Genomic DNA, 26,744 nt, shown 5'->3' with positions numbered 1-26,744 from the left:
CCGGTAATCTGAGCCTCAAATTTAGCCATGTCCTGGATCTTGATGTGGAACTCGATACCATCACAGGTATAATACCCAGGAATGTTATAACCCACATGGTATGTACCAGAATGCTCAGGATGAACTCTGTACTTGTAATTTCTCTCGAAAGCTATGACCGCCCACGCAAAACAAGACTGATCGGTTTTATTTTCGACATTGATGCTTGCGCTCTTATTGGCTACATCCTTAGGGAGCTTGATACAGCTGGAACCTACATTTGCCGGATCACAGACATGTGTATGGACGTTCAGGTATAGTATTTGGCTGAGTGCTTTAGCTGACCCTCAAACTTCCATCTCGGAAAACCAGGCCAGTATAGCTCTCAAAGTGGATTCGCAAACCACTAGGCGATTTATGTTCTCTGCTTCCAGTTGATGAAGGATTCGGCGAGTTGCACAGGCGTATGCGCCAAGGCACATATACCTTTCCTTACTGGCGAGCCCAAAAAGTCAGGACGAAGTGGCAACGATGGTGAGGCCCAGTGGGAGCACCCAGGCTGATGCTGCTGCTGCATGTTGGAGTCTTCACCACTGCCAGCCTGTGAGGTAGGAGGTCGTTACTGTTCTTCTTCTCCCTCCAACTGAACCAACCACAGACGCTGGAGGGTATGCGATGGTGCGATAGCCGGCACTTGCAGAGGCCGCAGCTGATTCTGCTGCCTCTCACGCAGCCACGATCGGTGCTTTCCACGGCGGTGCGTGCGTTCGGGTGCATGTTTCATTCCTGTCCCCGCAACCACTGCTCTAGCTAGCTGTCGTGGTGCTGATGACGAATGTGGTACCTCTACCCCATACGAATAGCGAAAAAAGAAATGAAATACAACGCTCAAGGATTTAAAAAAAATATACTGTCAACAAATAACAATATTCCAGAATGATAATAAAAGTATATGCTGTAACGACGATGGTTGCATTGTAATCACCTTTTCCGCTCTGGGTCCAAGGATTGAGCAGTTCTGTCGGACTTTCCAATACTTCACACACCCAATCCATTATTGGCCTTGAGGCCATCTATCTTGCTCGCTGACGCTACCAACAATAATAAGATACTGAACGTAATTATTTCTTGAAACTGTTAGAGACCTAGGCACAGTAAATCGTACTGAAAAATCTTATTCTTTAGCTCAATGAAATATAAACAGAAAATTGTATTCACTAGTTCACTAAAATTACTTATATATGAAACACACTGAACATAAAAATCGTATCCTGCTACTTACAAGATTGAATCGATGGCTCCTGACTATCGGTCTCGACACGTACATCTCTTTCCTCATCCATAGAAGCGTCTAGAAAAGCAGATAATATATCTCAGACAACTGAATGCAACACGTTACGAAATACAAATATACATACATTCCCCAGCCCTCCTCAGGGATGAAGGCGTCAAGAAAAAAAAAAGGACTGTAACACCAACTACGAAATAAAAACTTGTCAGGCACTAAAATTACAACAGCGAACCATTCAAGTGCTCGGTAGACTATGACCTAAACAATGTATCAAAAAACAGACTGCAGAACTGGATTTTAGTAGTACTACCTGTTTCGACTGCAAGCCATCAACTGGTACGAAAATAACTTAAAACATTTCTTTTACCATGAGCGTTGAAACACAAAGCATTGAATATTTTAATCCAAATAAACTGATTCATAGCATCCACAAGTGCAGCAATGGTCCTGTTCATATGATATGACAACACCAAATTGTACTTTTGTGTGGTATTTGTTGTCGTAATCTCATATGAATAGGTCGATTGCTGCACTTGTGAATGCTATGAATGAGTTTTTTATTACGCGTTTGACGTGGATTAAAATGTTAAATGCTTTATTTTACAATATTCGTGACAAATGAAATGTTTTAAGTGATTTTCGTACCAGATGACGACTTACGGCCGAAACCACTAATATTAATAAAATCCAGTTAATGCAGTTCAGTGTTACGAGTTTTTTGAAACATATATCGACTGCTGATACTGCCTTAAAAAAAATCTATATGGATAAACAGTTGCGTGAGGGATACTAAACTAAATAAGGGTGCACACTGGTACATTGAATGATTAGAACAAATAATTTACATGGCAGGTTGTCCTGGCGAGGGTGTTTGCTGCTGCTCCCGCTGCTGATGCTGTCGCTGGAATTGTATGCTTCAATTTGGCACTAAAATACACAGTCAACCACACAGGCGAACTGATGATGGCAGAATGAGAGCGATTGCAACGTGACGATGGTTTGCCTAACCTTTACCCCTTTACCAACCATTTCACCCAGGGAGCCAATAGGAGTGCAGCATTCGCACCCACCTGCCGACGAATGCTGGTCTGAGCATGCAGGACAAGTTGTTGCTGGTCTCCCGCCGCCGGATGTCTCCTGCTTCTGACTGCAGGTAATGGCGCACTCCGTAAATAACCTCTAGTTCCACTGATCCGTTCTTTATGGTGGACCCATTCGCCTATCCGGCCAGAGAGCCCGCTTTCTTTTTCCGATTCACTCTGTGGCGGGCTGCGGCTGCCGTCGGACACGTCGCTTCACGGGTCCCGGGTTACGACCGTACTCGTGTAGCAAACTACAGTGATAGTGTATCTAACAATACCTTCACGTGGTGTAGGATCGTCTGTAGAGTATCTACAGTTTTTGCCCTCTACAGTTCGTTCTAGTACCGTGGAAGTCATTCCCAGGTGTCTTAACAGATGTCCTATCATCCTGTCCCTTCTCCTTATCAGTGTTTTCCAAATACTCCTTTACTCTCCAATTCTGCACAGAACCTCTTCATTCCTAACCTTCTCACTCCACCTAATTTTCAACAGTTGTATGTAGCACCACACCTCGAATGCATCAATTCTCTTCTGTTCTGTTTTTCTTACAGTCCATGTCCCACAATGCCTTACGCATTCCCTACCAGTTTTCAGATGGGGACGGAAATGGGGAGGATCAATAACGCCCTCTGTGGTGGTGTTGTGAACTAAGTCAGTTGGTCTCTGGACCTCAAGGTGAGCACACAAAATCTGATATTCCCGCCAATAAACTTGAATTTCCCACCATTTTTAGGTCCCACCATTTTCATGATGGTGGGTGGAGTTAGGTTAGTTGAGGTAGTCCAATTGACCTATTTTCTCACCAAAACAATCATTTCCCTTCATGGCGTCAGTGCAACATTGTCACATCTATGGCTGCCATCTTGGATCCCCATCTTGCATAAATTTGGCAACAATGCAGATTTGGGTGATAGCCCGATTACCTTACGACTACTGATGAGTGCAACTCACACTGCAATTCCTTGCTTGTGGAGCTCAAATGGTCAAATGGCTCTGAACACTATGGGACTTAACTTCTGAGGTCATCAGTCCCTTAGAACTTAGAACTACTTAAACCTAACTAACCTAAGGACTTCACACACATTCATGCCCGAGGCAGGATTCGAACCTGCGACCGTAGCGGTCGCCCGGTTCCAGACTGTAGCGCCTAGAGCCGCACGGCCACTCCAGTCGGCGCTTGTGCAGCTCCCTTCGTGTTGTATCATGTTGACACTGTACATGGGTTCAACATTTAGTTCTACAGTGACTCTTACAGCTCTCATCCTCTTACTTTTCGTCACAATACTCGTCAATGAGTATCTGTCACAATCACTCAACACACACTATAATCTGCTTAGCGAATTAATGGATGATGTTTTCCCACTTTCCCTGGATGAGATATAAATCTTCCATATGGTGCCTTTTGCAACACCAAACACTTTGGATTCCTTTGTTACGGAAGCACTCATAACAAGAGCACAACAATTTGTCAATGCTTGAATTCATGAAAAAAAGCGACGCACCATGTAAGAATTATCCGAATGGGATGGAAATAAGTATATCTGACGTACATCTACTGCGAAACAACTGACTAAAATTTTAGCAATATCGAATAATATATTCAAGAGAAAGGGCACCACAAACTGAGCAAGTCAATAACACGTTGGTCCCCCCTCTGGCCCTTAATCAAGCATTTATTTGGCATGGTGTTGACTGATAGTGTTGCCAAATGTCCTCCTGAGGGATATCGTTCCAAATACTATCCAACTGGCATGTTGTTCAAAATGGTTCAAATGGCTCTGAGCACTATGCGACTTAACTTCTGAGGTCATCAGTCGCCTAGAACTTAGAACTAATTAAACCTAACTAACCTAAGGACATCACACACATCCATGCCCGAGGCAGGATTCGAACCTGCGACAGTAGCGGTCGCCCAGTTCCAGACTGTAGCGCCTAGAACCGCACGGCCACTCCGGCCGGCCCGGCATGTTGTATCGATAAAATTGTGAGCTGGTCCAAGGTCTGTGCCGATAATGCTCCAAAGGTTCTCAGATGGGGAGAGATTTGGCAAGCACGGAGACAAGCAGTAGAAAATCTCGCTGTGTGCAGACGGGCTTTATCTTGCTGAAATGTAAGCTCAGCATGGCTTGCTATTAAGGTCAACAACACGGGGCGTAGAATACCTTCGACGTCCTGTGCTGTAGAGGTGCCGTGGATTACAACCAAAGGCATCCTGCTATGAAAAGAAATAGCACCACAGACCATCGCTCCTGGTTTTGGGGCGGTATGGCGGGCGAAAATAAGGTTGGTATTCCACCACCTGCCAAGGGGGGGGGGGGGGGTTACCATGAGAAAAAGATTGAATAATCAACGAAAGGATAACGTTCTACAAGTCGGGGCGTGGAATGTCAGAAGCTTGAACGTGGTAGGGAAACTAGAAAATCTGAAAAGGGAAATGCAAAGGCTCAATCTAGATATAGTAGGGGTCAGTGAAGTGAAGTGGAAGGAAGACAAGGATTTCTGGTCAGATGAGTATCGGGTAATATCAACAGCAGCAGATAATGGTATAACAGGTGTAGGATTCGTTATGAATAGGAAGGAAGGGCAGAGGGTGTGTTACTGTGAACAGTTCAGTGACCGGGTTGTTCTAATCATAATCGACAGCAGACCAACACCGACAACGATAGTTCAGGCATACATGCCGACGTCGCAAGCTGAAAATGAACAGATAGAGAAAGTGTATGAGGATATTGAAAGGGTAATGCAGTATGTAAAGGGGGACGAAAATCTAATAGTCATGGGCGACTGGAATGCAGTTGTAGGGGAAGGAGTAGAAGAAAAGGTTACAGGAGAATATGGGCTTGGGACAAGGAATGAAAGAGGAGGAAGACTAATTGATTTCTGTAACAAGTTTCAGCTAGTAATAGCGAATACCCTGTTCAAGAATCACAAGAGGAGGAGGTGTACTTGGAAAAGGCCGGGAGATACGGGAAGATATCAATTAGATTACATCATGGACCGTAGTGGTCTTGCGGTTTCAGACTGCAGCGCCTTTAACCGCACGGCCACTTCGGCCGGCAGTTCAAGACATTAGTCAGGAAGAATCAATACGCAAAGAAGTGGGATACGGAAGTACTAAGGAATGACGAGATACGTTTGAAGTTCTCTAACGCTATAGATACAGCAATAAGGAATAGCGCAGTAGGCAATACAGTTGAAGAGGAATGGACATCTCTAAAATGAGCCATCACAGAAGCTGGGAAGGAAAACATAGATACAAAGAAGATAGCTGCGAAGAAACCATGGGTAACAGAAGAAATACTTCAGTTGATTGATGAAAGGAGGAAGTACAAACATGTTCCGGGAAAATCAGGAATACAGAAATACAAGTCGCTGAGGAATGAAATAAATAGGAAGTGCAGGGAAGCTAAGACGAAATGGCTGCAGGAAAAATGTGTAGACATCGAAAAAGATGTGATTGTCGGAAGGACAGACTCAGCATACAGGAAAGTCAAAACAACCTTTGGTGACATTAAAAGCAACGGTGATAACATTAAGAGTGCAACGGGAATTCCACTGTTAAATGCAGAGGAGAGAGCAGATAGGTGGAAAGAATACATCGAAAGCCTCTGAGGGTGAAGATTTGTCTGATGTGATAGGAGAAGAAACAGGAGTCGATTTAGAAGAGATAGGGGATCCAGTATTAGAATCGGAATTTAAAAGAGCTTTGGAGGACTTACGGTCAAATAAGGCAGAAGGGATAGATAACATTCCATCAGAATTTCTAAAATCATCGGGGGAAGTGGCAACAAAAATTGTGCAAGCTGTTCGAGATTCTGAAAAAAGTAGGGGTAAGCTATAGGGAGAGACGGGTCATATACAATATGTACAACAACCAAGAGGGAATAATAAGAGTGGACGATCAAGAACGACGTGCTCGTATTAAGAAGGGTGTAAGACAAGGCTGTAGCCTTTCGCCCCTACTCTTCAATCTGTACATCAAGGAAGCAATGATGGAAATAAAAGAAAGGTTCAGGAGTGGAATTAAAATACAAGGTGAAAGGATATCAATGATACGATTCACTGATGACATTGCTATCCTGAGTGAAAGTGAAGAAGAATTAAATGATCTGCTGAACGGAATGAACAGTCTAATGAGTACACAGTATGGTTTGAGAGTAAATCGGAGAAAGACGAAGGTAATGAGAAGTAGTAGAAATGAGAACAGCGAGAAACTTACATCAGGATTGATGGTCACGAAGTGAATGAAGTTAAGGAATTCTGCTACCTAGGCAGTAAAATAACCAATGACGGACGGAGCAAGGAGGATATCAAAAGCAGACTCGCTATGGCAAAAAAGGCATTTCTGGCCAAGAGAAGTCTACTAATATCAAATACCGGCCTTAATTTGAGGAAGAAATTTCTGAAGATGTACGTCTGGAGTACAGCATTGTATGGTAGTGAAACATGGACTGTGGGAAAACCGGAACAGAAGAGAATCGAAGCATTTGAGATGTGGTTCTATAGACGAAAGTTGAAAATTAGGTGGACTGATAAGGTAAGGAATGAGGAGGTTCAATGCAGAATCGGAGAGGAAAGGAATATGTGGAAAACACCGATAAGGAGATGGGACAGGATGATAGGACATCTGCTAAGACATGAGGGAATGACTTCCATGGTACTAGAGGGAGCTGTAGAGGGCAAAAACTGTAGAGGAAGACAGAGATTGGAATACGTCAAGCAAATAATTGAGGACGTAGGTTGCAAGTGCTACTCTGAGATGAAGAGGTTAGCACAGGAAAGGAATTCGTGACGGGCCGCATCAAACCAGTCAGTAGACTGATGACCAAAACAAAAAAAAATTCCACCACTGCCTGGGGTATCTACAGACACGTCTTTACAGGTCATCGGTGCTCAATTCAAAGTCGGACCCATCGCTGAAGACAGTTCTACTGCAGTCAATGACATTCCAGGCCGAGGACGCGTGTGGAGACCCCCCAAATGGTTCAAATGGCTCTGAGCACTATGAGACTTAACATCTGAGGTCATCAGTCCCCTAGACTTAGAACTACTTAAACCTAACTAACCTAAGGGCATCACACACATCCATGCCCGAGGCAGGATTAGAAAATGCGACCGTGGCAGCAGCGCGGTTCCGGATGAAGCGCCTAGAACCGCTCGGCTACAACGGCCGGCTCGGAGACCCCCCAGACAGTGGAGGATTAACAATCTGATTGTCACGCGCCATATGGCGCGACAACTGGGAGTGAATTATCAGGGGTGCCATTTCATTTCATAGCTGAATCCCTTTGGTTGTCAGTCGCTGCACTCTTACAACACAGTGGTACGTCAATGATATTCTACGCCTCTGTTTATTGGCCTTCATGGCAAGCATTCTTGGGCTTACATTTCAACAAGATAACACTGCCTGAAAGCGGCGAGAGTTTCTACTGCTTGTCTTTGTTTTTGGCGAACCCTACCTCGACCAGCAAGATCTCTGGATTTCTCCTCAGTCGATGTCGTTTGGAGCATTATGGGCAGGATCCTCTAACTGTCTGGGGATTTTGAAGCAAGTTGTACAAGAATTTGCCACGATATCCATCAGAAGGATATTCAACAACTCTACCTATCAGTGCTAAGCTGAATAACTGCTTCCATAAGGGCCAGAGGTGGATTAACGCGTTATTGACTCGCTCAGTTTGTGAAGCTCTTTCTCTTGAATAAATCATCCATTTTTTCTGAAATTGTAATCATTTATTTGTCTGCGCATGTACAACACATCTAAGGATTTCCGTCTCTTTCGCGTAATTCCTTCGTGATGCAGTTTTTTTGAGTCTTTGAGTGTAAAACAGGGCTACCTGCAGGCTTGGCTAGCAACTGCATTTATGTTCTAGCATACATTTCTCGTGGTGTTTTCAGTTTTTTTTCTAATCTTTGTATATACCAAGGAAGGAGAAGACAAAATGTAGAACCACAACGCAAAGGAAATTAAGAAAACACGGCGAGATAAGGCTTAAGCCGTTGGCACGCGGACCGTGCATCCGAACGCTGAGCGGTGAGCGTGCCGAGTTCCTGATCTCATAGCGTGGAATAGCACGTCCGGGAGTCTTTCCAGACGTGCAGAGCAACATCTGGCGTGTCAGATACTCTGAGCGTGCGTCTGAGCGTTGACCAATGAGATGGCACAGCGCCACCTACGTCTCACGCACGCCATCTCCCTTCAGTACAGAGTTGTGATGCTCCATATTGGCATTCATTTCAAATCTATATGTATATACGGCGTTTCTGAGCACCAGAAAATTGAGAATCACCGGAAAATCCGTTGTTAACTGTGTGATTCGTTCCAATAAAATAATGAGAAACATCATATTCGTGGCAAAAGAATTCTTGTAACTTGCGTATTACGAGAGTAAGCTATTTGAAGGCTGCGACACACTGAAGATCCACCCAAAACGCATTGTTCTTGGTACAATTTGTTAGTAAAATATCTACGATTAAGGTTTTCAGCAAGGTGTAATATAGTGTGATTAGATACAATAAGAAATTCGTTGGTTTAACGTAATGCGTAGCGTCACTGCACTGTAATATGTTGGTTGTAGGAGCGTTGGTTCTCGTCTTAACATTTCAAGATTTTTTTCCTAACATTCACGTTTTTATTAGGTTCTGATACTTTATTACTAGTTTAATATAAGTATATATATTGATGTTATGTAAATATAAGTTCACCTGTTTTTTAAGGGCTGACTTTGTCGATTGGCTTAATCTACAAGACGGCTTGTGGTACTTGTATAAAGATATTTTACTCCTTTTTTTACGCTTCGTAATTCACATGTTGCAAAGATTCTGCTACTGGGTGGGAACAGTGATCAAGTAAGACTGACCTTGGGGTTTTACAAAAATATGGGAATGATGAAATAATGTTTATTTTATGCGGAGAAGTAGTCCAAATTTGTACCGCGCTGTTTGTAATGGAACTTTTATAAGCCTGTGTCCTTATTGATTGGACATGGTACTTTCCTTTTCGTGGACGATTGAGGAAATGTGCGTTTTAATAGAGCTAACGTGGGAATTTTGCGCGCACCCGTTGAGTAAACAGTGTGATTTACGAACTAGAAACATCCTTCAACTGCGGCTGGAGTTCGTTGCGATCGCGTATACCACATTGGGGCCCACGTACAGTATGTACAAGTCGCATCGTTCCTGAGCGTTCAGCAGCACGTTGAACTTGGCACGCTCAACGTTAACGTTCGACAGCACGGTCCGTGTGATGATGGCTTTACGCTGCACTGCCTACAGGTACACAAGAATTATTGTTCCGATAACAAGTTCTACATCTACATCTACATCCATACTCCGCAAGCCACCTGACGGTGTGTGGCGGAGGGTACCTTGAGTACCTCTATCTAGTGATGGGGAGCTCGTGAATGAGTCGTTCAAATGAACACTTCACTCTAGTGAAGGGTGAACTAACCACTCAATTTCAATGAACTGGTACTTCAAACTCTTCACAGATGGCACACTCCACACTTCTTTCTAGTTCACTCACTCTCTTCCCCTCTCCCACTACATCGTCGCTACGTCTCTCATTCTCCCTTCACTTCAGTTCCCCCTCTACAGCCTGTCGACGAATCGTACGGCGTTTGTGGGAAACGATAGGTTTGCGAGGGGTTGTGGTGGTGAGGGGGCGAGGGGAAGGCAGCGTCAGATGCTTCCTGTAGTGCTGACATCATTACCCGTGACTATTTGTGCAGTTCAGTTACACTTCGCGTCTACCGGTAGCCTACGTTGACAGCGCTTGCGGACGAATGAATATTACAGATACAAACGAAGAGGCTGGCTGTGTGAGCACGCACAGCCAACATGAAAATAAAAGGTTTGTTAATAACACTGAAAGAGGGATTTTACCTGAAATCGTACCAGTGACTACAGGTGACAATTTACGCTTTGAATCTGGATGGTTATTATTCTCAACAAAAATAAAATCTACAGGAAAACTTCTGAATAATTACTTAACGTAGATATATAGACTTTGTGACAGTGGTAAACATACACATTCTATTTTGGATTAAATTTTAAAAGGAACATAAAATTGGACTGCATTTAGTTGGTAGCCCTGGTTTTCAGTCCATGAATACAACAAATAATGTTTAACTTAGCAGATAAAGACTTTTTTTGGGCGTTTCATGAGAAAATGTCGAGCAAGATTAAATGTAATACCTTCTTTATATGTGACAGGCTTCTCTGTTTATCCTCCCTTTGTCCCCTTCTACCATGCTCTATTTAAGTTAGCTCAGACGCTGTAAGAGCGTAAAACGTTGCGTGCGCATTACTGCATAGTTCGGCCATCTGTTGGTAAAATTATGAAGTATTACGAAGCTTTATTGTACGAGCGAGGCGAAGCGAGCGTAGCCGCGGCTGAGCGGCGAACTGGGCAACTTCGCCAGGCTTCAGTACTTCATGAATGAACTACTTCATTTGAACGCTTCACGGCAAAGAGTGAAATGAATGAAGTAGTTCACGGGAATGAACCAGTTCGACCCATCTCTACCTCTATCGGTTCTCCCTTCTATTCCAGTCTATTGTTCGTGGAAAGAAGGATTGTCGGTATGCCTCTGTGTGGGCTCTAATCTCTCTGACTTTATCCTCATGGTCTCTTCGCGAGATATACGTAGGAGGGAGCAATATACTGCTTGACTCCTCGGTGAAGGTATGTTCTCGAAACTTCAACAAAAGCCCGTACCGAGCTACGGGTTTGTGGGCGATTGCGCAAGCATACGCACGCAGGAGCAGGTGATTCTGCCTGCTACGTGACGGCGGCGTTTCGCAAGAGGGTCGTGGCGTGTCTGAATGCCGGCGGGAAGGCGGCCGTGCAATTGCTGCGAGTCGAGGCCGGTGGGCTGGTCTGCTGGTCGGCGACGCTCGGCGTTCATCGCTCAGTGCGCCGCCAGCAGGCATGGCGGACGGGCCGACGGTGCGCGTGTGCCAGGGGGCTCTGCGCGGCAGCAGCGTGCCGGGCGCCTGGACCAGCAGCTACCTCGCCTTCCGCGGCATCCCCTACGCACAGCCGCCTGTCGGGGAGCTGCGCTTCAAGGTGGGTCTCTCCCCTCAAACGTGCTTCAACGGCATAAACGTTTACGGCTCAAACATCGTAAATTAGTAAATCAACTGAATTCAGTCCTCTGCCTGGGCCATCAGAGAATTTGGCTCACTGCAGTTTGCCGCACTTCACCTCAAGGAAAGCTATGGCTGACAATGGACGCACAACGATTCGTCATACATCGTACACTGAGGTGCCAAAATTCTTGGGTTACCTCCTAACATAGTGCAGCAATTGGCCTGGCGATGACTCAGCAAATTGTCGTAAGTCCCCTGCAGAAATATCGAGCCATACTGCCTCTGTAGCCGTCCATAGCTGCGGAAGTATTGCTGGCGCAGGATTTTTTGCACGAATCACGGGTAGCTGAGTGGTCAGCGGGATAGAATGTCAATCCTAGGGGCTCGGGTTCAACTCCCGGCTGAGTCGGAGATTTTCTCTGCTCGGGGACTGGGTGTTGTGTTGTCCTAATCATCATCATTTCATCCCCATTGAGGCGAAAGTCGCCGAAGTGGCGTTAAATCGAAAGACTTGCACCTCCACCTGACCCTAGTCACACGACACTTCAGTCCCCTAGACTTAGAACTATTTAAACCAAACTAACCTAAGGACATCACACACATCCATGCCCGAGGTAGGATTCGAACCTGCGACCGTAGCAGCAGCGCGGTTCCGGACTGAAGCCAGCTTACTGAATTGAACTGGGAAAATAACAAATTCATGGCACAACTTTACTAACGGTAGGACTTTCTTGATAGGACATATCTCGAGGCATCAAAGAATCGTTAATTTCGCAACGGACGGAAGTGAAGGAGAAAGGAGGGGTAAAACATTGTTGGGGGGACCAAGGATTGAATACATTAAGCAGTTTCAAATGGATATAAGTTACAGTAGCTATGCAGAGATAAAGAGGGCTGTACAGGACAGCCTAGCCTGTGGTAAAACAGTCTTCGGAATGAAGAAGAAGACGACGACGGCGACAACAACAACAACAACAACAACAACAACAACGTACGAGGAAACCATATATTGACCGACTCTTCTAGGAACATACGCTCTTCGAAATTTAACTGTAACCTGCTCCGTGAAACACAGCGCGTCAGCGTATGAGCACCTCCACGGTGCTCTCTCGCTAACTAAACGAACCTGGACGAAACGCGCTGTTCATCTTTGGATCTTCTCTTTTTCCCTGTCAATCCTATACGGAATGAGTCCCGGACTTCGAGCAATACGCAAATACCGGTCGAAAGAGTGTCTTGTAAGCTTCCTCCCTCGTAGCTAACTACACTTTCTGACGATTCTGGGATCTGCACTTCCTGTGATGTGGTTGCTCCACTTTAAACCCCGTTCCGAACGCATGCTCTCACATATTTAACGGGTGTGACTGCTTCCAGTGAAATCAACAATCGCGTGATCGCACGATAACGAACTTTGCCGCTTATTTAGTCGTCAGCTGAAATCGACCGTCCGCATTTCGCAACAGTTCCCTAGTGTTGCAACGTCATTACATACAGTACAGTATCACCCCAGAACAGTCTCATGCAGATTCTGACATTATCCTGTTATATGTACAGTGAACAGTAATGGTTCTGTACCACTCTCACTGAAGAACTGGAGATGGACAGTGCCATTTTGTTTTGGCACCTCTAGAGGCATGCTACAGTACTGTGGCGAGGAGATTCCGAGGTGTTCGTGGAATGCAGACACGTACCTGTAAACAAGAAAAACATTAGTTAAGTTACTGTAATTTTGCGAATTGATAGTTAAAACTCTGATTGTCTCTCACACACCCGCTTTCTTGCTGCGTACATTTAATAATTTCTTGTGTCAAACTTATTACACTGCCGAAATGTCATTAATTTATAATATTTATAGTGTTGTAATTAATATAAAACTAGTATGTAATTCGGGAAACGAGAAAATTTCTCAGCTTTGCATAGACATGCATATGATGTCAATGAAAATTTGTTTTTATTGATTTCATCCCGTTGCTCAACAACGTAAGTGAAGTGACAACTTGATTAGAAACGCACCTTTGTTTGTATAACTTTTTAAAGTGGTCGCGAAATGTCGTTTTCTTCTGTAAATTATAATACTGTATCGCCATAAAGGTGCATTTTCTTGCCGCGCGGGATTAGCCGAGCAGTCTTACGCGCTGCATTCATGGACTTTGTGGCTGGTCCCGGCGGAGGTTCGAGTCCTCCCTCGGGCATGGGTGTGTGTGTTTGTCCTTAGGATAATTTAGGTTAAGTAGTGAGTAAGCTTCGGAACTGATGACCTTAGCAGTTAAGTCCCATAAAATTTCACACACATTTGAACATTTTGCATTTTCTTCAGTACATTATAATGCTGTATCGTCACAAAGTTCAATTAAGAAACAGTTCAAATGTGACTACTTCAAACCAGCAACGAAACAGTAAGTTAAGTACGCTGGATAGATTACCTGTCAATAAGCTCATCAACATCTACATTTACATGATTACTCTTCAATTCACATCGAACCACCTTCAACCTATTTCTCTAGCGTTCCACTTTCGAACAGTGATCAGGAGAAACGGACATTCAAATATTTCCGTGCATTCTCCGGCCTCTCTTATTATATTATGATGATTATTTCTTCCCATGTAGGTGGGCGCCAACAAAATATTTTTGCGTTCGGAAAGAAAATTGGTGTTGAAAATTCATGAGAAGATCCTGCCACAACGAAAATACCTTCGTTTTAATGAACAGCACCCCAATTCGTATATTATACCAGTAGCACTCTCTCCCCTATTTCACTATAATACAAAATAAGCTGTCATTTCTTGAACTTCTCCGATGTCCCCCGTCAATCCTATCTGATACAGATCCTATACCGTTCAGCAGATTCCAGAAGAGGAGGGATGAGCGTAATATAGGCAGCCTCTTTCACAGACCTGTTGAATTTTCTAAGTATTCTGCCAATAGATCACAGTCTCTCGTTCGCTTCCGCCACATTAGCCGAGCGGTTCTAGGCGCTTCTGTCCGGAACCGCGCTGCTGCTACGGTCGTAGGTTTGAATCCTGCCTCGGGCATGGATGTGTGTGATGTCCTTAGGTTAGCTAGGTTTAAGTAGTTCTAAATCTAGGGTACTGATGACCTCAGACATTAAGTTCAAAATGGTTCAAATGGCTCTGAGCACTATGGGACTTAACTTCTGAGGTCATCAGTCCCCTAGAACTTAGAACTACTTAAACCTAACTAACCTAAGGACATCACACACATCCATGCCCGAGGCAGGATTCGAACCTGCGACCGTAGCGGTCGCGCGGTTCCAGGCATTAAATCCCGTAGTGCTTAGAGTCATTTGAACCATTTTGAACCGTCACATGATCTATGTGATCGTTCCAATTTAAGTTATTCGTCATTGTCATCCTTAAGTATTTAGTTGAATTTACAGTCTACATTTGTGTCATTCATCATGTAATCGAAATTTAGGAATTCCTTTTAACACTCAAGTGAATGACTCCCACTTTTCGCTATTTAAAGCCAATTTCCATTTTTCGCACCTTACAGATATCGTGTCTAAATCATTTTGCTACGGTTTCGATCATCTGATGACTTTACAAGACGGTAAATCACAGCATCATCTATCTGCATGCATTGTAGGAGCGCAAATCGGAAAGTCTTCGCCTCTATTTTTTTAAGCCAAATTACAGCTCAAAATGCGATGTCAACATACCTATTCCCAGTGTCGGATCTTTCTTTGTTCCCGCCGGTCATATCTGCCTATAGTTTCGCCGCACGGCGCTGTTGCCAGTTGTTAAATTGGCGGTTGTGCTTCACACATGCACGGCGTTAGAGCAACGAAGTGTGATTCATTTTCCGTTGAGCAAGGGACGAACGTGCATCGTGATCTACAGTGAATTGCAGCCTACATACGGGAAAAACTCTCGCTTTGAGAGCTGTGAGGTGGTGGTGTTATGACCTCGACAAAGGTCGTAGGTCTTGCATGACTGAGCCGTCGGGGAGGCCGCATTCGTCGCTGACTGACTCCCGCGTGGATGCAACGGTGAAAGCAGAGCGGCGGGTGCACATCACGACCATTTCCCTGGAGCTTGCTACATCGTATGGAAGCGCTTACGACATCGTTCACGGTTTCTTGGTGTACCGGAGGGTTTCGTATCGGTGGTTGCCTAAGCAGTTGGATGACATGACGAAAGGCAAGAGAATGATGTCTTCACTACATCATCTGGAACGGTACTTCAAGGAGGGTGAAGGTTTGCGGGACCTCATTGTTACTGGCGATAAAACATAGATAGTACATTTCAAGCCGAAATCCAAGAATGGTGTGGGAACACCCGGGTTCGCCTGCGATGAAAAAATTCCGTTCATCGCCATGTGTTGGGAACCTGATGATAACGGCCTTCTGGGGTAGCCGTGGACCGCTCCTCCAGGATTTCATGCCTCAAGGTGCAGCCGACGGTTATTATTCCACGCTGTCACGTCTTAGGGCTAATAAAAAAAAATGGGCAAAGACTTTGTGATTTGCCCTCGTAAGAAGGCTGTCCAGATTGTTTCCTAAATCATGTACGTACGTCAGGAACAGCAGATGGCTGTAACACTTTCTTGCAGAACGCCAGATATTACTTTCACTCGGTGACTGCCCATCAATGACTTCGAACAGTGACCTTTCTGAGAGGAAATCACGAATCCGTTAACCAACTGAGATGGCACTCCATAGGCACGCAATTTGATTAGAAGTCGCTTGTAAGGAAAGGTGTCAGAGCCTTCTTGAAATCTTAAAATATGCGATCATTTGACATTCTCTGTCTATAACACTCGTTGCTTCGAGCGTATGAAGAGCTAGTTGCGTTTCACAAGTACGATGTTTCTTGAATCCTTGCTCAATGTGTATCAATAGACCATTACCTTCGGAGTAACTCATATTGTTCGAATACAGTACATGTTCCAAAATCCTATTGCAAATCAACGTTAGTCATATGGGCCAGTAATTCAACGGATTACTCCTATTTCTTTCTTGGATATTGCTATGACTTGTACAGCTTTCAAGCCTTTGTGTACAGATCTTTCTATGAGCGAGCGGTAGCATATGATTGGTAAGTATGGAGCTACTGTACCAGCATACTAATACACAATCTCCCATGCCTTTATTAAGTGATTTAAGCTGCTTTTCTATACTGAGGACAGACACTCATAAGTTACTTTTGTTAGCAGTTCTTCTTGGTTCTAATTCTGGAATATTTGCTTTGTCTTTTTTTGTGAAGGAATTTCGGAAAAATTTTCTTTTACTAGCACTGTCACAAGTAACATTAACATTGTTACAGTAGACCCAGAAGAAGGCCGCTGCAACCGTGGCCGAAACGTTGGTTTTCTCCAGCAGTAGCATTATACAATATGAAGCGGTACTGTACCCATAAAAACTTTTATGTAAAAACTTTTAGGTCGATCAACATCATTATCGCACATTTTTATCGAGCGTTGTTTCTGCGTCTCGGCACCGGTGTAGTTTACATACCAACAGACTCTTTGGGTTTTCTGCAAGATTTCGAGACCGAATATAATTGTGGAAACTATTAAAATCATCTCGCATTGAAGTTCGCGCTAAATTTCGAGCTCCTGTAAAACATCATCAATTTTGGGGAGCAAGCTTTTTTCGTTGCTTCTGCAACAGTGTTCTGATCTCTTTTGGGTACCATTAGGGATCAGTACCATCTCTTATAAATTTAATTGCTATACACGTCTCATCTGCCGTCGATACTATTTCTTTGAATGCACACCACTTCTAGTCTACATTTATACAGATTGAAATGAATGGAGACTGTCACTAATTGCTTTATCTGTCATAATGCTCCTTATTTTGTCAGGATTGCTTGTTGCCAAGAGGTCAAGTATGTTTTCATAACCATTTACACTTCGAGTGGGCTGTCAACTAACTGTTCAAAATAATTTTCTAAGAAAGTATTCAGTTCGATTTCGGACGACTGTTTATGCTTACCAGCAACTTTAAATATATATTTTCATCAATATGTCAATGGTAGATCGAAGACACAGCCAACTATAATTATGTGAGTGCGGTTATTAATTTACTCCGGTTGCCAACCTTTACCTCCACCCATACGAACTCAGAGGTTCTATATACTTCAGTATCATTACTAAACTACTTCAGACAGCAATAAACACGCCACCATCAACTGTACTTAATCTGCCCTTTCTGAACACGGTTAGGTGCTTTTTAAAAGTTTCGGCTGAAATTATTTCCGGCTTTAGCCAGCTTTCTCTACCGATAACGATATGAGTTACAGTGCTTTCTATTAGCAGTGGGAACTCCGGCTCTTTCGCAACATGGCTACGACGATGTACAACTATAGTGGCGATTCTTGCTGGCTCTACCTTCGTCCAGTGTTTGCAATGTACCTTTTTAGAGTGGTGCCCTCTCTGTAATTTATGCCCAGTGATGTCTGGGTGCAGAACTAGTACTTGTCATTGAAACCTTGCTAAAGAAAAGAAAATCACGTAATTATTGGCGAATTCTGTATTAACCAATTGGATCAACTGAATATGGAAAATGTGAGAAATAGTGTGCATTACAAAAGGAAAATAAAGTAATTTTTTGGTGCCCAAAAAGGTGCTTTGCAACGGGAAAACAGAGGACTTTGAAGCAAACAATGCTGGAACATCTGAACTGTTCACGAGCTTTTGTACCCCCTGACTTTCATCTTTTCTGTATTTAAATTCATTTGCAGCTGGGATCTGTTTTGAGTTTGTGGTAAAGAATCGCCGGATGTAGATCTTTCAGAACCGCATTTCAGCTACTGAATTTAACCACTGGAAAAAATTGGACAAGATGCATTGTACGAAACTGGCGTTCTCCGAGAATTAACTGCTTCTTTGGGTTGAGAATTTCTCCAAGTTCAGTGTCAGGAGACATGCAAACATTTAGTTTTCATGCCTGTCGGGTATCGTGTGTGTCAGAAGAAAGGTTTGTCACTTAGCCTGCTGTCGATGATAAGAGCGACAAATCTGATCACACTACTTTATGCTGAGACGACGTTATTTATTATGTGGCTACCAGTTTCGGTGCTTTAGTACATCTTCAGGCCTCAACAGAGTGGCCTTGAAGACACAACATCATTGTTACAGGTAGTCTGTGAGAACAATTCATATTTGTCAGCTACTGATGGCATCGTGTATACGATTGGAGTTCATCCTCTTAGCGTCAGTTAAGATGGTGTACTGAAGCACCGAAACTGGTAACCATAAAATAAATAACATCTCAAGGAAGGCTGCATGTGTTCCATTTTACTACTCCCAGTTCAGTCTGGTCCGACATTCGTTTTATCGATATGTATTAACAAGGACAACAAAACACGAAGAATAAACAGCAATGGCTCAGTAGCGTTGCGTGCTTGGCGGTAGAAGTCAGCGCAGGACGGGCCAGTACTGCCACTGCTGGAGTGTTGGTTAGCCTTATGTTTTACTGTCTCCGTTAATGCATACTGATAAAACGAATGTCGGACTACACTAATCAGGGACAGCTCTGTCGAATGGGCACGAAAAATTTCGTTTTAAAAATCATTCTTTTTCAAACGGGAAACAAACCAATGCTTTTGCTTTCCGTCGTCACTGGGCATCGAATTTGAAAGACATGATGAGGAGTATTTATGTGGGCTGACTCCGGCAACACAGTGCAAAAACCGATATTGTAATTATGTCCTGAAACACCAGGGAAAATGCGCCTGACGGGTGTTAGGTGAGGCAGCCTATATAGTCGCCTTTAATCAGGCGGTTCTGAAGTAATTAGATTAGGGAATGAGGCACTAAAAGTAGAGGATGAATTTTTTTTTAAATTTAATATTCGAAATAACTCCAGATGGGGGAAGTAAATAAGACATTTAGTGCAGACTAGAAATAGAAAGAGCCGCAATTTTGATAAGAAAAAGCATATATAATCGTCTAACGTAATTCTCAGGAATTTTCTGAAGGCATTTTTATGGAGTGTAGCCTGGTGGCGAAGTGTAACGTGAACGTTATGTGACTCAGACAAGAAGTGGATACGTGTTTATGAAATGTGGGGTTTCGGAATAATGCTGAAGATTAGATGGGTAGATGGAATAACTAATTAGGAGGTGCTGATTGAGGATAAAATAAATTTATGGCCCAATTTGACCAAAAGAACGGGTCGGTTGGTGGGACACATCGTGAGGCATCAAAGAGTCATCAATTTGTTAATGGAGGAAAGTGTGTGGTGCAAAAATTGTTGAGGAAGACATAAGCACGAATACAGTAAACAAGCTCAAATGGACGTCCTTTTCAGTAGTTATTCGGAGATGAAGACATTTGCACACTATAGACTAGCTTGGAGAGGTTCTTCAGATCAGTGTTGCGACTGAAGATCACAACAGACACAAATTGTTTAAGGTAATTTGCGACATTGTTTCTTTGAAAGGTTATGGATGATATCCTTACCCACTCTTTCCTACCCAGGCTTGTGCTACGACTCTAACCTTATTCCTTTCACAGAGACGCGAGAGGCTGGGTGGTCATTTCGCCACTGTGTGAGTTATGCCCTGTCGTTTTAACATCACCATCGCCGTCTGTTGTTAGCAACGGGTAAAAGAACATAGCAGGATGAGGATGACCAGCGAAACCTTTTCATCAAACGCTTGCGAAAAGAAAAAGAAAGGTATTCGTTTCCTCCTGCAGGGTCCCTGTATTTTTGTAAGTATGAGCGAATGTTTGGTACGATCTCTCCCTCGCTCTTCGCTCCTGAGATATAAATCTTCAGTTTTGGCTCATTTCATGTTTGGCATACCACGATGTAGTGACACAGTGTCTCCTGGTGTTGCAGCCGCCGCAGCCGGGCGCTCCCTGGAGCGGAGTGCGGGACGCGACCAGCGAGGGCAGCGTGGCTCCCCAGCTGGACGGTGACACGGGCCGCTACGTGGGCAACGAGGACTGCCTCTTCCTCAACGTCTACACGCCGCGGGTGCGTACTTCACGCTGACGACCACATTCTAAACAAATGTAACACGTCAACCAGTTTCTTCCCTTACCCACTCCCACTAAACCTTTCACCCTACTCATATTGCCAACGTTTCCCAAATGTGCACCCTGTAGACAGCATTAGTCCCTTAAAAGACCGCATTGCTCGCTCTGGAACGCTGTGGATGGCGTAGAAATGCTACCAGGCGGTCACGTGACCCTCCACCACTGACGTAAGTAATGGCAATGAGGTGGGGCGAATCAGAACACTGAGGTCGGTGACCGGGAAGATGGCAAAGAATGGCAGAAACGTGTTTGGTGGAGACCGTAACCTTACCGTGGATGTAGTTGTCAATTTGTTGGTGTACCAACGCGCTCTGTCCGACGTGTACATGAAGAGTGGCTCAATATTCGCAAACATATCTTTAAAAAGACTGGTTATTTTAACTTCTCCCTTCTTTATAGCTCGGAACATTTTTTGTTGTGTCGTAACTCGTAGGGAGCTTTGTATCCTGGAAAATCAGCAGATCCCGCGCCAGGCTCGTTTATGCTCTATTTTAAGAGATTAAATTCTTGACTTTATCGAAATTGATACACAACTTTGATTCTCAAGCTGCAGAGTGAGTACGTCATAGCACGCAAGACAGATTCTCCATGGCGTGCGATTGTGCCTCTAATTATTTTAAAGAATTTTCAGAGTCGACGATCGCCTAATGAAAAACACGTATAACATATGTTAACCTGGCGCCACTCTGTGTTTGTCGAAATAATTTCCTTGTAACCAGTAGGATCAATATTTTTGTAAAGTGATATCTAACGCAGTGACTGTGGGACGTACAGTATTGGTGCATGTTACGCAGCTTCCTTCGGAGGCCACCAGGGAGCTGCTGCCTGTGATGGTGTTGGTGCACGGCGGAGGGCTGGTGCATCTGTCTGGGAGCAGCCAGTGGTGGGGACCGGACTTCCTCGTAAGGCGCGGCGTCGTTATGGTTTCCTTCAACTACCGGCTCGGAGTACTGGGTAAGGCACTCCCAAATCTGCAAACGCTTACAACGCGGAGATCTTTCTGTGGCCCACGGGGCCTATGGCTGTCAGTGTCAGAGCAGTCCTTTAACCACGAAGTCAAAAATTACTCCTAAACTCGGAAGAATCAGTAGTGATCAACTGCATGACAATACAGAAGGCAATGGAAATCGCTGTATCAAAGATACGTAATGTGTATCCACAGGACATTTGGTCTCTTGATGGAACATGTGAAATGAGCTCTCCATTGTCAAAAGGTTTCAGACGAGCAACGCCCCCCCCTCCTCCCCCGCGGTTCTCTGGGAGGGACTGTCAAGGGAGAGATGACCGTGAGACAGAGATGGAATAGTCAACGAAAACGTAACATTCTACCACGAAGAGCGTGAAAGGACGGAAGTCCGAAAGTGGAAAGGAAACTAGGAAATGTGAAAAGGAGAAATGAAAGGACCGATGTAGCGGAAATCAATGGAGTGAAATGGAAAGACGATAACGATTTACGGTCAGATGAACGTAGGATGTCGGTACCGGTTTGAATTACGCGATCGACGGTTTAACATCTGCGTGTGCTTGTAGGCTGAATAAGGAAAGTAGGCTTGACTCGGCTTGATGTAACACTTTATTAACGAAGTCCTGCGGGCAGAACAGGCCATAATACACTGCAGTCAATAAATCGTGCGAAGGCGTAAGAAAAGTTCGGTACGGTAAATTATTCCGTATCTAACACTTGGATTCACGCTTTTCGTTAAGGAGTAAGACGTGGAACAGAAAACAATAATCAAAGAGTAAATCACAGAACAAATGTCGCTTGTGTATAGCGCCTCTGGCGTCCAGCGGAAAAGTTTCGCGGCACTGTACTTGCAAACACCCGCGCATGTCACAGCGCTGGACGATGACAGAAGACGCCAGATAGGATAATATCAACAGCGCGGGAAAATGATGTAACAGAAGAAGAATGTGTTATGAATGGGAAGGTAGGGGAGAGATGAGTTATTGTGAACAATTTACTGAAAGCGTTATCATTACCAGAATCGAGCAGCAAACCATCGCCAAGTATAAATGCCGACGTCACAAGAAGAAGATAAAGAGATAGAGCCTATGAGGACATTAAACAAATAGTTGAGTATGTAAAAGGAGATTAAAAATAATAATCATGGATGACTGTAAAGTTTCGTAGTGGAAGGAATAGAAGACAGAGTTGTGGGAGAATATGCAGCCGATTGTGGGAATGAGAGAGGAGAAAGACTCCTGAATGACTTTCAGCTCCCTATCATACGCGAAATACCGATAGCAGGATGTTGAGTAATAAACCGACCTTGAAAATCAAATATTCCACATGGCGGGCTCACATCAGTGTGCTGTCGACAAAGAGTCCAAGCCATTTGACTGACTGACACCCTAATCGTTTCTCGGGTGTTGTTGTCGTTCATCACCTGCCGCGTAAAGACAACCGCCGAAGAATTTGGTATTTTCCAGATTCAGTCCAGTTCTACACTTACGCGAATACAGTACGTAAGCCGCTCGATCCAACCACCTTAGCGTCATCCTCAAGGTGAGAGGAAACGTGTACATGCAAATGTCATCGGCGTACATTAGGACTTTTACTGAAGGACCAAAAATTGTGTCACGGTCTGACGAGTACACTGCATAAAAGATAGGACTTGCGGCAGTTCTCTGTACACGCGGTTCATACAGTGTACTGACCTGTCGTCTGACATAGATTAAACGTTGCCGTAGGAGAGAGTAAACATTTCGGGTAATAAGGTCTGGCACACCCACTGACTGGAGCTTCCGTACCAGGATGCTCACGTCCACGCTATCATACGCAACAGTGCCATCACGTAAGCATTAGAAGCATAAACATGTTCTATGTAGGTAGTTATCGGGTGTAAAGTATGAAACCGGAATTTCCCTTTGTATGGCGCTAGCCGTCAGTGTAGGGCCAGTGAGATCGCGTCTGCAGCGTCATCTGCTTCCTGTAACGGCTGACGACGAATGTCAACACACAGCAACTGAGGTCTATACATCGCATCTGTTTCAAACCTGTAAACATGTAGAGTTTTGTGCCTACGAACTACGATTTGCGGACAGCACTGGTTTTCTGTCATCATTTGAAGAAAACTGCTGCAGAATCGCATGGAATGCTTGTCGAAGCTTTCAGCGACTGAGCTTTTGGGAAAACAGTGTTTCGAGTGGTTAAAAAAATTCAAACGTGGTGACTTTGACGTGATTAACGACGAGCGTGGAAAACCACCGAAAAAGTTCGAATACAACGAATTGCAGGCCTTATTGGATGAAGATGATACTCATACTCAACAGGAACTCGAGGAACAGTTGGGTGTGACGCAGAAAGCCGTTTCTCTTCGGTTGAAAGCTGTGGTAAAGGTGCAGAAAGTGAGAAAATGCCTTCCGCATGAACTAAATGAAAGACAGCATGCAAATCGAAAGACCACTTGAGAAATGCTGCTCGCCAGATACAAAAGAAAGTCGTTTCTCCATAGAATAGTGACAGCTGATGAAAAAATGGATTTATTTTGAGAATCCTAAGCGTCGTAAGTCATGGGTGAATCCAGGCAAACCATCGACATCCACTGCAATGCCAAATCGCTTTAGAAAAAAGACAATGCTCTGTGCTTGGTGGGATCAGAAGGGTGTCATCTATTATGAACTGCTAAGACCTGGTGAAACCGTTAACATTGATCGCTACCAACAGCAAATGGTCGTTTTAGACCGAGCATTACGTGAAAAGCGACCGGAACATGAAAAAAGGCAAAACATAGTCATATTTCTCCATGATAACGCCCCATCACACACAGCTAAATGGACCAAGAAAACGATCGAGGCGTTCAGTGGAGGAATACTAGGGCATGCGGCTTATTTTCCAGACTTGGTTCCAACGATTATCATCTTTTTGCATCACTGGGACATGCTCTCGCAGAACAACTTTTCAATTCGTATGAAAATGTACGAAACTGGTTCGCTGACTGGTTCGCTTCAAAAGAAGAACATTTTTTGGCGTGGCATTCATAGCCTGCCGGAGAGAAGGGAGAAATGTATAAATAGCAATGGAGAGTATTATGAATAAATATCGTTTATCAGTTTCAAGCAACAGACGTGAAATTATTGCAACTAAATTCCGGTTTCATACTTCTGCACCTGGTAAGAGACTTAGGCTGTCTATGATGTCTCTGCCTTTTCAAAATCTGTTTTGAGAGCGTGGCAGAAGGGGTTTTTCTTAAACCACCATTCCAAACGGCGCTTTATGATCCTTTCTAATGACTTAAACGCGAAAGAAGAAAGAGCGATGAGACAGTATGAACTACCCAAATAGGGGTCTTTGCCGGGCTTGAGTATGGGAACAATTACGTAAATGTGCCATTCGTCCGGGAAGTTACTCAATTCCCACAAATGATTTTAGATGCCGAGCTATATGTGTAAGACTCCGCCCTGCAAATTGACCAGCATTTTGTTGTGGATGTCGTCATATCCTGGAGCAGCATTGCTGATACCTTCTAAGACGTTTCGCAGTTCTGAGAACTGAAATGGAGTCAGTAAGGATTGATTAGACCCCAGGTACGAAGGAGAAGCACCATGCCAGGTTGGTAGTGATTCAGAGATGAGCAATGGGGCGCGACGACTTGTGCGAAGTCATTCAGCCAGCCATGTAAACCTTTACACAATGGGCACCTGTTTCGAAATTTGCATATGGTGGATCAAACCGAATACAACGTTGTTTCTCTGGTGTCTCACAAAACTGTTTCCAAGACGGTCTTTTCGCTGCTTCAAAAGCCTTTTGGTAGCGTCGGCCACCTATTTGTATTTGAGAAATTTCACACAGGTGCTTTCTCGTGTATAGATGCTGTAAGTTAGCTTTTGTTTAGCAACTTGTCTTGAGCATTCCTTATTCCACCATGGAAATGAAAGACCTTTCGCCCTCCGTATCGGTTTGACCTGGAATATGGAAAATACGGCCGCCTCACTTACTAGGGAAATGAACAGATTGTAACGTTCGTCTGCGGGCCCCTGCAATAAACCTGCGTGAAGGTGTTCCTTGATATATATGTTTTACACCCCTCCCAGCTGGTTTTGAACATGTTCCATTTTGATGACGGCATGTATGGATCTGACTCACTCTCATTTATCCTAATTATTCGAATACCAAATGATCAGATTCCAGTGGGTAGCGGCAGACCTCCCACTTAAATTTTTGAAAGATACTCGAAGAACACAGAGTCATGTCTATTGCAGACGAACGTCTTCCAGGCTCCGGGATGAGAGTTGGGCAACCGATGTTCAGAATAAGTAAACTGAATTAATATGATGTCCAAAACAGCTGCTCCATATCCATCGTCCATTTCGCATCCCCAGGTCATATGGCGCGCATTGAAGTCTCTACAAAACAGGAAAGGGGGCTCGAGGTGATTAACCAATGTATGCCACTCAGCAGTTTCGATTTTGGTTCTTTTCTAAAGTCTTGGAACGAGTGTTCGCAGCTACAGCCTGAAAGCCTCTTTATGTGTGTGTGGTCGACGTATGTAGCAGAAGCAGGAACTGAAGATCGAACGAACAGTGCAACTTCTCCTTTTCCGTCGTGTCTGTCTTTCATAAAAATGTGGAGGCCTGGAAGCAAGAACAATGAATGTGGTTTAAACGAAGTGAAGATAATTCTCTTTGCAGGGTTTCTTTGTTGGAAATGACCGACCTGGCATCCCATTGTAGAATTTTAATCACTGTTTTGCTGAATCAGTGTTTCCAGCAACATCTGGTATCGCTGCGGAACCGACTGGTCCTTGTGGTGCTGTTTGGATTTCTTGCAAAATGAGTGACCCTGGAGCGGACATTCTGCCTGTTTCGATCTCCAGTTAAAACTGCTATTACAAGAGCTGTCCAGTGACATGGAGGCTTGTTGTTACGGTGGGTGCGGATTACTGCGGATCGGTCCCAGTGGCAGTGTGTTCGGGTGCAGAGGTGGAGGTAGCCTCCATTGGGGCGTAGGCACCGGGCGGGCGGCCTCACGTCGCTGCTGTGTGGCTGTAAACGAGGGGCGTTTGAAAAGTCCGTGCAAAAATAAAAACTACATACGTGTTTGGGGTAAACCATTTTTATTTTTCGACTTAGTCTCCTTATAGACTTATAGACTTCGTCCAACGCTGTTCTAATTTGTTGATCCCTTCCGAATAATAGGAATTATCCAAGTGTGGAAAATAGCTATTAGTTGCTGCAATCACCTTCTCGTTTGAATAAAATCTTTGTCCCGCCAGCCATTTCTTCAAATTGGGGAACAAATAGTAGTCCGAGGAAGCCAAGTTGGAGAACAGGGGGGATGTGAAACGAG

The 26,744-nt window shown here is 44.2% G+C and overlaps 1 protein-coding gene across 1 annotated transcript in view; it reads left to right on the top strand.

Annotated features, from left to right (window-relative positions):
* The first annotated feature begins 11,284 nt into the window (after positions 1-11,284).
* The window catches only part of LOC126456362 (esterase FE4-like), an 89,969-nt gene continuing 74,509 nt past the window's right edge, over positions 11,285-26,744 (top strand). The window contains exons 1-3 of the mRNA XM_050092116.1: positions 11,285-11,422; positions 20,256-20,393; positions 21,250-21,409. Coding sequence (XP_049948073.1) covers positions 11,285-11,422; positions 20,256-20,393; positions 21,250-21,409 — 436 coding nt within the window. The remainder of the gene's footprint in view (positions 11,423-20,255; positions 20,394-21,249; positions 21,410-26,744) is intronic.

Source organism: Schistocerca serialis, chromosome 2 (assembly GCF_023864345.2).
Source record: "Schistocerca serialis cubense isolate TAMUIC-IGC-003099 chromosome 2, iqSchSeri2.2, whole genome shotgun sequence".
In the NCBI taxonomy this organism is placed as follows: Eukaryota; Metazoa; Arthropoda; class Insecta; order Orthoptera; family Acrididae; genus Schistocerca; species Schistocerca serialis.
The sequence above is the reverse complement of the archived record's forward strand: the minus strand, read 5'-3'. Positions and strand labels throughout refer to the sequence as shown.